The 16,196-nt window shown below is 31.3% G+C and overlaps 3 protein-coding genes across 7 annotated transcripts; 2 read left to right on the forward strand and 1 right to left on the reverse strand.

Moving 5' to 3' along the window:
* The first annotated feature begins 633 nt into the window (after positions 1 to 633).
* LOC119830252 (eukaryotic initiation factor 4A) lies at positions 634 to 4,594 on the forward strand. 4 transcript variants are annotated; one of them, XR_005287836.1, is made up of 8 exons: positions 634 to 791; positions 1,229 to 1,604; positions 1,681 to 1,895; positions 1,985 to 2,132; positions 2,402 to 2,533; positions 3,433 to 3,656; positions 3,862 to 4,068; positions 4,522 to 4,594. XR_005287836.1 is itself a non-coding variant. In XM_038353209.1 (8 exons), the coding sequence occupies exons 1-7, from the start codon at positions 769 to 771 to the stop codon at positions 4,004 to 4,006; spliced, it is 1,263 nt and encodes a 420-aa protein (XP_038209137.1). In that variant the 5' UTR covers positions 634 to 768; the 3' UTR covers position 4,007; positions 4,522 to 4,594. The 4 variants fall into 4 exon arrangements, 2 of the variants coding, with proteins under 2 accessions (XP_038209137.1, XP_038209145.1); XR_005287837.1 differs by lacking the exon at positions 4,522 to 4,594 and adding an exon at positions 4,216 to 4,413; XM_038353209.1 differs by having other exon boundaries at positions 3,862 to 4,007.
* A 2,243-nt stretch (positions 4,595 to 6,837) lies between these two features.
* LOC119830239 lies at positions 6,838 to 9,188 on the reverse strand. 2 transcript variants are annotated; one of them, XM_038353179.1, is made up of 2 exons: positions 9,053 to 9,188; positions 6,838 to 8,211 (listed from the first exon to the last, which is right to left on the reverse strand). In XM_038353179.1, exons 1-2 carry the CDS (start codon positions 9,132 to 9,134, stop codon positions 7,025 to 7,027), a joined length of 1,269 nt encoding a protein of 422 aa, XP_038209107.1. In that variant the 5' UTR covers positions 9,135 to 9,188; the 3' UTR covers positions 6,838 to 7,024. The 2 variants fall into 2 exon arrangements, with proteins under 2 accessions (XP_038209107.1, XP_038209116.1); XM_038353188.1 differs by lacking the exon at positions 9,053 to 9,188 and adding an exon at positions 8,572 to 8,805.
* A 1,472-nt stretch (positions 9,189 to 10,660) lies between these two features.
* Positions 10,661 to 14,313, forward strand: LOC119835509 (activating signal cointegrator 1 complex subunit 1). Its single transcript, XM_038360427.1, has 7 exons — positions 10,661 to 11,032; positions 11,343 to 11,442; positions 12,145 to 12,277; positions 12,412 to 12,540; positions 12,784 to 12,938; positions 13,430 to 13,602; positions 13,919 to 14,313. The coding sequence occupies exons 1-7, from the start codon at positions 10,921 to 10,923 to the stop codon at positions 14,185 to 14,187; spliced, it is 1,071 nt and encodes a 356-aa protein (XP_038216355.1). The 5' UTR covers positions 10,661 to 10,920; the 3' UTR covers positions 14,188 to 14,313.
* Positions 14,314 to 16,196: the final 1,883 nt, after the last annotated feature.

Here is a 16,196-nt window from a genome sequence, read left to right on the forward strand (position 1 = left end):
CACGACAGGATGTGCTTTCTACCAACATAACCACAATAACGGTACGTTCATAATTTTTAAGTTTTCAACAAACCGTTTCGTTTTCTCGCAAATGTGATTTGTAAAGGTAATAAACATTATTATGATATATAATTGTACTATTTTTGATTACTACAGTATATAATAGAAGTATAAGTTATAAGAAAAGAAATTAAAAAAAAATATACCTTTTCAAGTAAGTACTTTCAATTTACGAATAATTATAATTTATACACAAATTTTCACAACAGGATAAAAAGTACAGTTTAAACAATTGTAACGAAGAAAACGCTTGTCATGTGTTGCAACTACCGTGCTTAAGTGATATTTACAATAAATAAATTGATGGCCCTATTAATAAAAAAAAATAAATACCTAGAAATAAAGTAATGTATTTTTGTAAGGTTGCGTTCATTATTTTTTAATGTATACTTTACATCTACTCGTTAGAAACATAGACAAAATGTCACCGATCAATAGTGGCAGTTACTAAGGTGTTGCCTACTACAAATAAGACCTCAGTATTTCCGTCGTTTTATTTCCTATTAAATTAGTAATTCCAACATCTCCGTAATTATAAACATTATTAAAAATTATTGTGCTTTAATAATCATTTACTAATATTAAAAATTTGATCCATATCCCTATAAAACTCGAAAATCTGTTTAAGTATATAACCATAAAAAAAGCTTTTGCTAAACTTAACTTGACCTTGCTAGTTCTTTTCCGTTCAGCTACCGCGATTGGAACATGTCTTATTCACCTGAAAGAAGGTAAGATAAGTTTTATGATTAATTTTAGCAGTGTTTAATGAAAGAATAGTGTATGAGAAGTGCATAAATATTATAAAATCTAAAATAATATGTGGTAATAGAGGTCCTTTCATAGTTATTGTATAAAATTATTCTCTCCACGGTTGCCGATTGCCAACATGGCGCTGGTAGGAAGAACATTATTACTAATCCGGCTCAGTGCACGTGTTTTTGTCATGAAAACGATTTTTTATTCTTGATTCAGGCTATTAATGAAATTATCAAAATCTATGGATAAAATTATTGTGTTAGGTTGGTTTCATTAAAAAAATGCGTATTACATGCATTAGAAATGCCAATTTGACAGTTCTGAAATTTTAATTGATTTTGCTTATTCATTGCATTACCATGTAAAAAACACGATTACTTACTGTATGTTAAATAATTTCGTTAAACAGATCGGACGATTGGACAGACGACTCCAAAAATGGCCCCGCTAAAGATCAAGGCTATGACGGCCCTCCCGGCATGGAGCCTGGTGGAGCTCTCGACACAAATTGGGACGAAGTTGTGGAAAGCTTCGATGACATGAATTTGAAAGAAGAATTGTTGAGAGGAATATATGCTTACGGTTTTGAGAAACCGTCTGCTATTCAACAACGCGCTATAATGCCTTGCATTCAAGGCCGTGATGTTATAGCTCAAGCTCAGTCAGGAACTGGCAAAACGGCTACTTTCTCGATTTCAATTCTTCAACAAATTGATACCAGTATTCGTGAATGTCAAGCTCTTATTTTGGCACCAACTAGAGAGTTAGCTCAACAGATTCAAAAGGTATTGTGTTAATCTTTTGTTCTCACATTAATTGCCCAGTGAATCATACATATAATAATTAATTATATTATTCCAGGTGGTGATAGCCCTTGGCGATCATTTAAATGCTAAATGCCATGCTTGCATTGGTGGAACCAATGTACGGGAGGATATGCGTCAATTGGAGAGTGGTGTCCACGTGGTGGTTGGAACCCCAGGCCGTGTATATGATATGATTACTCGTCGTGCACTTAGGGCCAACACTATCAAGCTCTTTGTACTTGATGAGGCTGATGAAATGTTGTCTAGGGGGTGAGTCATTCATTACTATTGTTTTTCAATTGTTCTCACTCAACATTCCATTTAAACTCAAATAATTATTTGTTTACTTTGAATTCCAGTTTCAAAGACCAAATTCATGACGTATTCAAGATGCTTTCTGCTGATGTCCAAGTTATTCTGCTATCAGCTACTATGCCCGACGATGTGTTGGAAGTGTCTCGGTGTTTCATGAGAGATCCTGTTCGTATTCTTGTGCAAAAAGAAGAGGTAGGTTTTAATAATTATTGTTTCTTATTATTCTACAAACCATCTAATATTGTAAAATTGCTGAAATATTTGGTTACCTTGAACACACGCAAGATAATTAAATTATATGATATATTGATCTTTTTAGAGGCCATGTAACTACATTAGTTATGTAATATATGATATTAATATGTTTTCTTTTTGATAAAAAGATTTTAATTTGTGCTTGATTCAGGTATATTTTTGTAACTTCATTATTAATTTTATGTTATATTGCATTTATATTCTAGCTTACCCTGGAAGGTATTAAACAATTCTTTATCTCCATTGACCAAGAAGAGTGGAAGTTGGATACTCTTTGTGACTTGTATGATACACTATCAATTGCTCAGGCTGTAATTTTCTGCAACACCCGTCGCAAGGTCAGTGTATTTATTAATAATAAACTGAACAGAGAGATTGCATCTTAACATAATTTAAATTATATGAGACAATTCTAAGTAGGTGTCATGTGGATTTGTCAATTGAGATTATTTAATGGGTAAAAAAAAGGGCATAGTTATATAAGGCACCCTAATATCAGGAACTACTTGATCAATATCAAAAACTCTTTCTCTCACTGTTGGATATGTGCATGACCCTTTATTGTTAAAGCCTATATATTTATGTATCACAGCCTAGGATGTACAGTGAATATATAAAGCAATTTTTCTGTTGTTGCTAGACTAAGTAAATACTATATGTTCATGCATAGAAATAAGGATGTAATGTTTGTAGATAAAATTTTCAGTTTACCTTATATTTTGTAATTTTAAGAACCTTTTGTCTGAGATGTTTTTTTTTTTTTGCTATGGTTCAGCAAAATGACGTGATTTCGAATCCTGCTGTGTAATATATATTATTTTTATTAAAAAGTTTCTCATTGATAAAGCATGTGTATGAAAAAAATTGTGAGAAAGAAAAACATTTCTTTGATAAATTATCAGTCTGAACATGTTACTACTGCATGGATGTTGTCTCTTATGAGGGTTCTGGTTATCCATCATGCTCGGCAAGTGCTGCGTGCTAAATGTTGCATGATATCAAACTTAACTTTTAGACAAGCTGGTTGCCTCATGTTTTCCTTTACTATTTAGAGTGTGTATGTTTATAAACAATGTGCAGATAAATTTAAAAATCAATATCTTAGCAATTGCAAGACCAAGATCAAATCCACTCAGACCACTGACCTTGATAAATTATGTTATATCTAATTTTATAAGCCACATCTAGAGGTTTAGGATTATCTATGTCACATAAATATATTATGTTTTCTTCGTAGGTTGACTGGCTCACAGAATCCATGCATGAGCGTGATTTCACTGTGTCTGCCATGCACGGTGACATGGAACAGCGCGAGCGTGAGGTGATCATGCGGCAGTTCCGTACTGGTTCTTCCAGAGTACTTATTACCACCGACCTTCTTGCTCGTGGTATTGATGTGCAACAAGTTTCTTGCGTTATCAACTATGATTTACCAACTAATCGTGAAAATTACATTCATAGGTATGTACTAATTACCATCTATGGCATTTTAAGGTTTCCTATAATAGTTTTGTTGATTTTTTATTTAGCTATTAAATGTACCGCGACACGATAGGCGTGTCACAATAGTTGCGCCGTCACTGCTCTTCTATAATAATGTGATTTGCATATTTTATAAAAATAAGAGTGACTGCACTCCAACATTTAAATTCTTCATTATTTACAGGATTGGAAGAGGTGGCCGTTTCGGTCGTAAGGGAATTGCTATTAACTTCGTGACTGAAACTGACAAGAGGGCGTTAAAAGATATTGAGGAATTCTACCACACTACTATTACTGAAATGCCCAGCGATGTGGCCAACCTTATCTGAGGTGCCTACGCATTCCGGTTTATACTTTTGTGTCCTGCATTCTATTGCGATATTTATACAGTGTGAGTATTAGGAGCTGCCTTCCAAGTACCGCTGTGCTGATTTTTTATTGGAACTCATTTCATTTGGACCGATATTTGTTTTAGTTTAATTAATTGAATGCATTATACTATTATAGTCTTATATTATAAGTTTAATTTACATTATAGGCGTAAGACCGGCTCGGCCGGATGGCCCCCGTTCCGCGTAGACCTCTCTGTCACTTGCAGAGGGGTCTCATCGGGTACTGGAGAGGCTATTTCAATCACAAAAGTACTAGAAGGAAATAATGTATTGTAACCTCTTTTTTCCAGTTGTACATAATATGGTAACTGTTTTTTGTAATTCAGTAAATAAATATAATTAAACATCAATTGGTATTTATTATTGAAGAGGATTTGTAGCACTCCAATCCCGATCGGAACCTTAATTTCATAAAAATTCTTGTATTGAGCTGTAAAAATTTTTGTTTACAGAAGATCTACCAACTCGCCTGAACACACTATGGAAACAACTATGTGGAAATAATAAATCAAAATTTCCTCAATATGTTCATTACTTTCTTTTTATGGGCCCTATGTTTTGTCCTTATTGGTATCCATCCTATTTCCTGTTATTTTGACCCCCAGTATGTATTCATATATTGTGGCTCTTAATCTATCTCCAAAATCTGTTTTACAACTTTTTCTTTTATTGTTTTCTACATGGTTTTTGTTCATTTCGATTAATTTTATATTTTTCGAATAAATTAATTTTAAAATAACATGAAGTTGGTGATTAAGGTTCCTGTATACAATTATTTAGAATAAAATATAATAGTCTAAATGTTTATTGTGAATTCTCTTTCAAATAATATACTAATAAAACATGTAAGCACACTAGCAAAGTTATTGTTCAGTTTTTAGTACTATATGCAAATAATCATAAAATACATATTATGTACAATTAAAGAATTATAATAATAAAAGTAAATAATATCTTGTATATATTTATAGATTTCGGATTTCCTGTGACACATCTTAATTATTATAAAATAGAAAATAATTCTAAGACATTAGTACACCTAACCTGCAAGTTCACTATGTATGTATTCAATTTGTTAATATACATTAAATAAAATTAAATTTCTACAAAGGTCAACATCCAAATTTAAAAATGGGACCAAAGGATAAAAAATTCTTTCAAATACCTACAAGGAAGAATCGTGTCAATCTATAGAAAACCATGGAGTTATCGTGTAACGAAAAAGAGTAGCAAAAAAATTGCAATTGAAAATGCTTCGATTTTGGGAGCTGTTTATTTAAAAAGAAATAAAAGTGCAAAACTGGCAATTTTTGCTTTTTCTAGCTGAACATTACTAGTTAGGAGCGCTAGTTTTGCTTAACGTGGTAACACGCGTGGATCTTTTATACTTACTTCTTTCCATGGTAAGATGATTATCAAAAAGGAACTCAGATAAACCATGAACACAATGAATAGTGTGCATATGGGCACAGAATAATAAGTATATGGGTTAGGTTAGTATGACTGGACATTCTAAAACGAATTGAAATATATACTTACCTAGACAATTTTTTTTTTACGGTTTGGATTTCCATTAAACCAATATCTATATATTTATATTATGAAATATAGATGTTTCATAGACCCCTAAACAATACTTTTTTTCTGTCTGTTTACTTGTACATCAATTAAGGCAAACCCATCGGAGTGATTTTGACAAACTAAGGTGATGGACCAATAAATAGTAGTTACAACTACCAACTTTAGCTATAGGTAGATAACACATTATATTGAAAAAATAATTATGCCATGTATTATTTTTAACAGGTAAATAAAAAAATAAATTTGCAAACCTTGTAAATATAGTCATTCAGCTAGTTTCTAGTAAAAATCGTCGTCAAATTTCTAGTTTCCAAAATTGCCCGTTATGATTTAGCCAAATAAATTTAATTTGTAAGTTGCGTAAGAACGCGTGAGCGTAGAACCGAGGGTCGGAATCAATTCCACTAACAAAAACATGACACGTCTGGCACATAGATTATACACTTATATACTGGTCTGGCACGACAAAGAAGACCGATCACCTACTTGTCACTACAGAGAAAATCAATCAGTGGAACAAAGGTGTGATGCATCTGCCGAATACCCGAAAAGGCGAAATATGCTATAAGTAAGTAAACCAATATGAACAGATAATTATCTTGAAGTAGGAAGACATTTTAAAGTGGGATAATCTTGCAAGGGTATGCATACCCAGGACTCCCGGGCGGCGGCCGTGGATTATGTCCGATTCCTACCGACTAAAACCCCACTGCTCCGTCGACAACTCACGACTGAAGACCAGACCACTGAAGGCTACGTGTAGGACCTGGCCCCTATTTTCCACTATATAGTGGAAAATAGAATGTTTTTACGTTTAATCATTAAACGTAAAAACATGTATATATATGTATGTATGTATGTATATATATGAAAAGAAGAAATTGTAGTAGTGTTTACCAGTCTGGATTTAATTTTCTTCTTTGAAGGTTGAATTTTAAGTTCTAAATCGCAACCTCCATAGACCAGGGCCGCCTTTTATGCACTCGGTATCCTATTTGGATTCGTTATTTTATTTTATAGATTATGTAATGGGGTTGAATAATAATAGTCCACTGGCATATCAATGTATAGTGATAATGCCGCTGGTATGATATAGGTAGTGTTTTAAATATGTGAATACATATATAATGGTGGCCCCCCGATTTCCCTCTAATTCTGGTTCTGGTAAAAAGAAAGAAAAAACATCATTAGAATAATAAACTTTATTCTTTTCAACAATAATAAAATTATATGCCAAGCAAAATAACATCACAGTCTTATAGGAGGACTTATATACACAAACATTTAAATGCTTACTTACTAATAAATCAATGTCTTACTCTCAGTAATATTTATTCTTATCAATAGTGCATACAATAATATTTTTAACAGATATCATAAAAATGCAAATAAAAGTATGAGTAACAACACTGAAACTGGAAATATTATATAAATAGACATTCTAGGATGACAAACAGACATAAGAATGGAAGTATCATCATCATTTCTCAATCCATCTTTTGTAGGTACTTCTACAATAACTAACTCATCACTGAACATTTCAATGTTGAAAGAACAGTCTGTTTTATTTAAACATACCTTAGAATCTGACATATTTGAATATAGGAAGATTGGTTTGTAAATATCAAATATTGCATGAACATCATTCACAACAAAGTCATTATCGCTATAAAATATATAGTAATAATATCCGTCAGATGTAACTTCATGAATAACTTTAAGTGTTGTAGTTTCTTCTAAATATTTGGTGTTATTGCATTGCATTGAATATGGAAAATATTCATTTATGAGTATATTTTTATTATAACATAAATGCAGGTTGTTTTCAAAGCTGGATACAGATGCATCTTCTTGTAGCTTTGATGTATTAAAAGCATTACCTCCATGGTTAACGCCAGTGTCTAATATTGTGTTAGGGTTATGTATTGAGGGATTGAGTGTATCACGCTTTTCCCTTTGTTTATGTAGTATTTCGGTTTCACTGACATTTTCATAAATATTTTTCTTTTTATGCATATGATTAGTACTTAATTTCTTAATATTTTCTTTTTCAGTAGGTCTTTGTAGAGTTACCAAAACATGACCATTTTTACCAATTAGAGGAGGTTCCTGTTTATATTTACTTCCTTCTAGAATGCCACATGTATCTAATATTTTATCTCCTTTTACAATCAATATTTTTGAACCTTCATATCTAGAACAAGCTTTTAATTCAACAGTAGCCCCAGAGAATAGGTAGAACCCCCAATATTCTAATGTATCATCCGGCAAAGACATTGACTTCTTTAAAGTTATATGTTTTCTTTTTTTAGACAAACGTGGCCTACCCTTCATTTGGAATGCATTAAATGTAGTATTCATTTTTAAGGAATGTTTTTCACAAAATATTGATGACTGACCCTTATGTATTTGTATGACATCAGAATCTGATATTTTATACATAACATCAGCATATCTTATATGCCTAAGGTATAATGGAAATATAATGAGTATTGATGGCAAAACTGTAGTGAGCAAACAAAATGTTACAACTCTTCGCGTTCCATGCATTTTGGTACCATCTATAACACAATAAGAAAAAAATATATGTTATGATATATTCATAAAAAATAAAAGTAAAGTCATACTAAATTAATATTTCTGAATTAAAGACAGCTTCTATTCATAATACATTTATAATGTCATAGATTGTGAGGGCAGGTAGGGTAAAAATATATTTAGGTTTAAATCTATTGAGTTAAATATCAAGATAATAATATAAAGACATCGAAAATAATTTCGATCCCTTACAATTAAATAATCATTATAGTGATTCTAATATTATGAAATTAAATGTTCTAAAATTTACGGAAAATGCTAATATTTCACAATGGTGAAAGGAAATTTAAAAATAAAGAAGTATTAAAAAATTTAAAACATACCTACTAGAACGACGACCTTGCTTTTTTATAACAACAACGGCATATTTTACACTATTCTAACTATTTACATTATGGATTAATGTTTTAACCTTGAATAGTCATAAGATCACGTAACTTAGAATCTTTTTTATTTACCAATAAAGATTTTAGAGTTAAACGGTGTTTACATATTATTTACATTTTTTATCAATAAAATGTATCCAACCTACGTCAAAATTCAAACATATGCTTTGACACTTCAAGAAATGTCAAAATTTTTCTACTTACAGCATTTTTTTTTTACATCTACATGGTTTTTGCTTTCTTTTTAAATCTTGTGGTTTTAAAACGAAAGGCGACATATTCATGCGAGAATAAAATATTAAGCCATTCATTTCTGCATGTATTTCAAAGTGGATTTCTATGTGCATGTCATTTTTAATTAATGTACTATATTAGTTCTGGAAGACTTGTATAAAAATTGTTCGTATAGCTTACTTACCATTTTCTTTATTGTGAATAGACGTATAGTGGTGATTAGCATTGTAGTACGTATTACAAGAATGATGGAATTTTTGACTCATCCTTACCGAAATATTATGCAGTGTTTTGATAATTTAAAATCACATTAAAATATTGATTTTTATTAGACAAAACTATTGTGAACATTAAAAACATACTAGTTAATATGCAAAAACAGCTACAAATGAATTACAATAACGATTTATGTAAACGCAGTGTCCGATAAGCTTATCATCGAAATATATCAAAGAGATAATAACATCTACAAATATGGAGTATAACGCTGTATTTTATCACACTCTATAATTTTTATAACTGTATTCAGAATTGGTTGGCTTGGTTGGCTTTTTAATTCAATCTAATTAGGGAAATAAAGCAAAGTACGTAATTAACGATTATACAATACTATTTGCATCAAATAAAATTGAAATTGACTTAAAATTTACCTATTGGTAAAATATAGTGCGGATGATGGATTTATCTTATCGGTACCATATAGCATAAAAAGCACTAATAGAGATACTCCATAAATAAAGGGATTAGGCGCCTACAAAGGAGGTTCAGAATTCAGACTACAGTAATAACTGAAATCATTATTTTTAAAATGCTAACATGTAACAAAAAAATATTTTGTATTCTAACGATGAAATTTTTAATAAATCGTTATAAGCGCCGGTGCTCTAGGTTTCGAAAAATTAGGTAGCATCCAAATTTGCTCAGCTATTTGTAGAGCTTCCTCAACAAACAAACGTTACAGACTATATATATATATACTAATCACCGATTAAAAGAGTAATTCTTTTCAATGATAATTACTACCACAGATAACATAATACTAAACGATACAATATAGTGCACCTATTACACCCTATGTATAAATACTGTACCTCACAATATTTGAGATTATAAATAAATTCGCTGTATCCTAATTGAGGCAGTTCGGAAGAGTTAGGCCTTGTAGATTTAGACGCTTGGCTCTACATGAGATCTGATATCTTTTTCACAGGGCAAACCTAATGCGATCATCTTCATAACATTTTACATAAAATGTTTTTGGTGGGATTACAATAATTGATAATATAAGCTATCAGTCCTGTAACAGATTAAGTAGTTTCTGTCTTGTATAGTAATTAACATAGTACCCTATTTGTTGTGATAATGCGTCCATACATAATGCACATGCGTGTAGTAAAACACCATGGATAGTTGTTAGCACAGATAAAACAAAACCATGGATTGTGATCAGTATTGGGTACCTTATCCCTTTTCTGGTGATTCAACCAGGGCAATCCCTTTAATAATCAATTAAGTATCCCGTAATAGGAAGATTTGCGATTTTTTTGTTTTTAAATTGTACCAGGGGAAGGTTTGTTTATGATCTGAGCGTACTAATTGGCCCCTTAAGTTCTAAAGATCTATTCAAAATGTTCGGATTTGAAATAATTTTATTACAAAAATATAATTGATTCAGAAAAACTTGCTTTACATAGCGTTCGGTGCTACTCACGACAACATCATTCGCAGTTACACACTTTTATTAATTTTTTACCTGTTCATTGCCGTTTTGCCCTCTCTTATTACATTACTCTTTGCATGTTGCTCTTTTAAGAAAATAAAGGCGGCAACATTGTTTGTGACACTGTTTTTTCAAAAGCTAAATACCGAGAAAGTATAAGTGCCAAAGAAAGATTTCTAAAAACAGAAAATTCTGGCAAAAATTATGCCTTAAAAATATCGGGCTATTCATAAAAGTCAAGTCCACAGATGCTGTTTGCGCAAACAAAGTACCTACTCTGTGGCGAAATCTATTTGCTTGAATTAGGGAAATAAAAATAATAAATATCCAATATGAACGATATTCTTAGACCAGAGTTAGTGTGGATTGAAGGCAGATGTTATAGAGCAAATGATGCTACTTCAGAAATTTCAACTCATGTTGAACATGATTTATATGAAAATGGTAAGGAATTTTATGCCTTTACTAAAGGGTTGCAATAAATAGGTATAGTATGATTTAATTTAAAATCAAATAATGTATTGTAGATTGTAAAAAGAATATATATAGGTACTTCAGTTTTTAACAGCTATTTAAGTATGTAAAATGCATTTGCCATTAAGGTATATATTATGAAAACTGACTTTTGAATAGGTGTCTTATAAAATAAAATCCTTGTGTATCAATACAAAACAAATTACTTGAAATTAAACCCAGTTACACACAAATGCAAATGATATAAATCATTATGATATGCATGTTACTGTATTTGTAGAAATTCCATTCCAAGATATGCAAGAAGATGATGATGATGATGATGTCGATGTTAAAGTTATGGATTCCGGCAGATATTGTACAAGTCTCCATGTTTCTAAGTAAGATTCTATTTTATCAGTAGTTGTGTTCCATATTTAAAAATATTTTCATAGCACATGAAACGGAAACTGTGAAAAGAATTTTCCAGCTTTGCCATCATTTTTCATTGCTATTCCACTCTACTTCTGTACCAAGATTTTATTTAGCCTAAAAGCGTTCCTCATTAAATGGACTATCCACTAATAATTTATTTTTTATGCAAGTCAGTAGCTAAGATTTCTACATTCAACTAAATAAACATAAACTGTTTACCTTTTTAATATTAGTAAATATAAAATATTTTTTTTACATGATTTAGTGTCAAATGTTTACCTCGAAAGTGAAGATTTTTTTTAATTCAATACAAGTAAGTATGTAAAGAGTCAAAAAATAAAACAAATTTATTAGGAGGCAAAAGTGTTTAGTACGTAGATACACATAATTTTCATTAAACCTCATAGCATTTTAATTATGAATTTCAAAAATAATAATCCATCAACATGTCTCTTATTATATGTATGACTTACTAGCGGTCTGCCCTAGCTTCTCTCGTGGTACATATATAGCTTATAGCCTTCCTCAATAAATGGGCTATCTAACACTGAAACAATTTTTCAAATCGGACTAGTAGTTCCTGATATTAGTGTGTTCAAACAAACTTTGCAGCTTTATAATATTAGTATTATAGATTATTAGAAAAAAATAAAATGTATGATTTTCAGGCATTATTTGGGACAAATTATTGGAAAGAAAGGTTCAATGAGAATGCAAATACAAAGAGACACCAACACAGACATTAAAATTCCTAGGATTGGAGAAAACAAGGACATTCTCATATATGGTCCGAGCATTGCAGTTAGTGCTTTTACAGTTGGATATTTATCTTATACTATCTGCACTCCCTGGCTCCGACCGGGTCATTCAGTCATTTATCGTAATTGAAATAATATAAACTAGCCTATTTACTATTTTCATGATATTGTTTTCAGAATGTAAAAGCAGCTTGTCGAAGAATAAACATTATTGTGATGGCTGCTAGAAGGAAGCAGAGACCAACCCATTTCATTTCAATTCCACTGCACCAACCTAACATACAGAAAACATTTGAGATCTTCAAGGTTTACTTGATTTTAAATGGCCTTAATGGGTACTAGAAACAGTTTCAGTTGAAAAAAAAAAGTTTTTTTTTATTTATCCAATTAAGTGGGAAATATGTACAATACAATGCAATTTTTAGACATGTAATTAAATTTATTAATAAATCACAACATCAAATGGAACTTTTTATGAAAAGAATGTTTAAAATTTTCTAAGTAGTTCTTGTATTTATACACGGAGAAATCCATAACGTCTTTTTATAGGAATCGGTTTTACGAGAATGCCAGAGTTTAGACGAATGTTTGTTTATACCATCAAGTAAGCTTCACCTGACCGTTGGTGTGATGTGCCTGATGGATAATGAGGAGAGAATACTGGTGTCAAAACTACTCACTGAAGCAAAGGAGCATATAATCATGTAAGTATAGACTTTTTTGACTTTTCTTTTTAGAACTGAAACAGTCTGATAAAATAAAACAAAATCTGATAAATTAACTTAAAGTAACAATGTTTTACTACTGCAAAAATTTACCAACAGCCTATAAATAAAAAATGTTGATTCTTTTTTTTGCAACTTAGCCTCTTAAATATAAATAAGGCTCAAAAATTTTGTTTTCAAAAATATATTATCCTAAAATATTTAAATATATAAAAAATGTTAATATATAGTATAATTTGTGTTTGATTTTGCCTTTCTTTGGTCTATGAATACCATATGTCATCTATTTATCATTGATCTGTTATTTCTATTTATAACTTTAATTTCATTTCTCCCTACAAAAAATAGGCCATTAGACCTTTTTTGTCGAATTTTATATAAAACAATGCCTGTGTCCCAGCAGTGGGAACATATATGGGCTGATGATGATGATGATGATAAAACAATGAAATTTCATGTTTGAATTTCAGTCCTATTATACAAGAACATTTGCCTTTAAGATTAAGAATAAAAGGTTTATCCTATATGAATGATGACCCAAAAGAAATAAATGTATTATATAGTTGTGTTGAAGAAGAAAATGCTCCAGCTGGATTGTTACAAAAAATGGTGGATGATATATTAGATTACTTTTATAAAAAAGGTAAAAATCTTTTAAAATCAATATCCATTATAAAATATGATGATGTTCTGTTTTTACCATTTATTACTAATAGATATGGATACTGAATGAATTTTCATAAGATCTAGGTGACACGCGTGACGTTAAGTAGCCGTTCCATTTTCTTATTATTTTTTGCTCACGATGATTTTCAGTATTATAAGGTGTTTTATTAAAAAAATCTAGAATAAATGAGTTCACGAGTTCACTTTATTTTTAAAGTGTGTATATGAAAAATACAAGCCTATAATCAGAATAAGTAAACTGTTTTGTGATACTACATAAAGTATTCTTCTAGGGTTTATGGAAAAGGAGTATGATCGCGATAACGTTAAAATGCACGTCACTCTTCTCAATACAAAATATCGAAGAAGGAGTGAAGACGACGATGACAGTGTGCCAAGGAATAAGGGAACCAGACAGACTTTCGATGGAACTGAAGTGTTGAATAAGTTTAAAGATTACGATTTCGGCGTCGTACAACTTACAGAAATTCATTTATCCCAAAGACAAACAATTGGCCCTGATGGGTATTACCAACCAACGTGTGTAATAAATATATCTTAAGTAGAGGTTATATATAAGGATATCTCCTGTTCCAGAAGCTCACAAGCAGGAATCTGTTTGTTTATTAAATGCCTTTTGTGAACTCTGTACTAATATGTGAATAAAAAAATTCATATTTTTTATCATAAAAAATGTATTTTATTTTATTAATCCCTGTTTGTCTGAGGTGCGATTTATTATATGAGCTTTATTATATATATATATTGATTTGTGATTATTCTATGTCTATACTAATATAATAAAGCTGAAGAGTTTGAATATTTGTATGTTTGGTTGAACGCGCTAATCTCAGAAACAACTGGTTCTATTTGTAAAACTTCTTTCAGTGTATATAGATAACCTAATAATTGTGGAAGGCTATAGGCTTTATGTGTATCCGCCTATGGTACACATATAGCCGTGGCGGACTGCTAGTATAATATATAAATGAATAGATTTTTCACGAAATTTTAAAGTATCCATAGGGATGCCACCCAATTTTATTAAATAAATTTAGGTGAGCTTTTTGTTACAAAAATAATGTTGTGTGTGACGCCGTTAGATTGTAAAAACTTTTAGAATACAATTTTACTCCCGAGAATGCAAACTATCGATGAATTGTGAACCTGTACATTCGTTTGCAATTTAATGTATATATGTAGTATACAGAGAACTAACTGATTCCAAACGTCCAACACGTGCAGGTTGTAAACCGACGTAGCCACTTTTCTGTGTACTTTTTAAATAATCCGAACCTAACCTCACCCATCATATCGATTGTCCTTTACGCAATTTAATGGTTTCAAATGGATAGTTTATAATCTACCGAAAAATAATGCACTAACTTGCAAGTAGTATGTTACCTTGGGCAATTTTTCGGAAGAATGCCATTTCCGGATAAGTTAGTTTATGTCATAGTGGGCATCCGAACTGGTGGTTCGCCTGATGATAAGCGATCACCCGTGAACATTTGCAGAGCCTCAGCGAATGTGTTGTTTTTAAAGGGTCAAGAAATATGGAGGATTGTCGATGGGAATTAATGGAAGAGTTAGGAAAAGGATACGGGCCTCCGTATTTCAAGTTTTGCGCGAGATTGTAATCTATCAGTATTTGAATGTTACGGCGACATTATTTACAAAAATATGGTTATTAAACAGCTAGAATAATGTAGCGCCGTAGAAGGTTACTGTGGGCAAAAGCGCTAAAGTGCGGAAAAGTCACAATACCGATAGCGAAATTAGAATTTCTTATATTGGTATTAACTATTAAACACTTAACTGAATCTTTCGCGTTTGAGTAAGTCTCAAAATCCCCCTTGGGATCCCCTACTATAGTACCTATCTTTATCAGGCCCAAGAATATTAATGATTATATAATAATATTTTTTCAATTACCTACCTACAGCGATACTAAATACAAAATTTTTGAACATTGGCCCTACAAATTATACTTTAATTAATTATTTAGCAGCATTTATGTAAATTTATTTTGATGGCCGGTTAAGAGCGGAATTTGAATCAAATCGAGATTGCGAACTACGTAACTATAGTATTGTATCCTCAAACATTTTGAAAATATGGACGTTTTAACTCTATTATTTATATAGGTGCAGTGGCGGATTTACCAGCGGGCTGAGTAGGCGAGCCTAGGGCGGCAGTTTTTGGGGGCGGCAAATTTGGGGAACGAAACTTTTTTTGTTTTTTTTTTTTCACCTCATAGAAATCAAAAAGATTTTTCTATGACGGTCTTCAGCTGATGCCTGCAACAAATTTTATCGATGACTTTTCTGTCTCACTTGTCATTGCACATTTCGGGAGTAGCAAACTTCCACTTGCAGTGTAAAAATAATGTATGAAATGACAATTGTTGAGGCAAGGGCGGCAAAAACTATTCAGCCTATACGGTATACCCTGAAAATTTGTAAATCCGCCACTGTATAGGTGTATATATATGACTACTTACCGATAAATCACCTTATCTATACTAACTCTACCTAAAAAAATTAACAAATATAATAATATATCATGAGG

The sequence above is a fragment of the Zerene cesonia genome, chromosome 1 (genome assembly GCF_012273895.1).
Source record: "Zerene cesonia ecotype Mississippi chromosome 1, Zerene_cesonia_1.1, whole genome shotgun sequence".
Taxonomy (NCBI): domain Eukaryota; kingdom Metazoa; phylum Arthropoda; class Insecta; order Lepidoptera; family Pieridae; genus Zerene; species Zerene cesonia.

Excerpts from the sequence above, each read along its gene's own strand:
- LOC119830252 (XM_038353209.1), top strand. The coding sequence starts at position 769 with ATGTCTTATTCACCTGAAAGAAG. Across the intron at positions 1,605-1,680 it reads TAGCTCAACAGATTCAAAAG|GTGGTGATAGCCCTTGGCGA; the intron begins GTATTGTGTTAA and ends ATATTATTCCAG. Across the intron at positions 2,534-3,432 it reads TCTGCAACACCCGTCGCAAG|GTTGACTGGCTCACAGAATC; the intron begins GTCAGTGTATTT and ends TTTTCTTCGTAG.
- LOC119830239 (XM_038353179.1), bottom strand. The coding sequence starts at position 9,134 with ATGAGTCAAAAATTCCATCATTCTTGTAATACGTACTACAATGCTAAT. Across the intron at positions 8,212-9,052 it reads TATTCACAATAAAGAAAATG|ATGGTACCAAAATGCATGGA; the intron begins GTAAGTAAGCTA and ends ATTGTGTTATAG.
- LOC119835509 (XM_038360427.1), top strand. The coding sequence starts at position 10,921 with ATGAACGATATTCTTAGACCAGAGTTAGTGTGGATTGAAGGCAGATGT. Across the intron at positions 11,033-11,342 it reads ACATGATTTATATGAAAATG|AAATTCCATTCCAAGATATG; the intron begins GTAAGGAATTTT and ends CTGTATTTGTAG. Across the intron at positions 12,278-12,411 it reads TATATGGTCCGAGCATTGCA|AATGTAAAAGCAGCTTGTCG; the intron begins GTTAGTGCTTTT and ends TATTGTTTTCAG.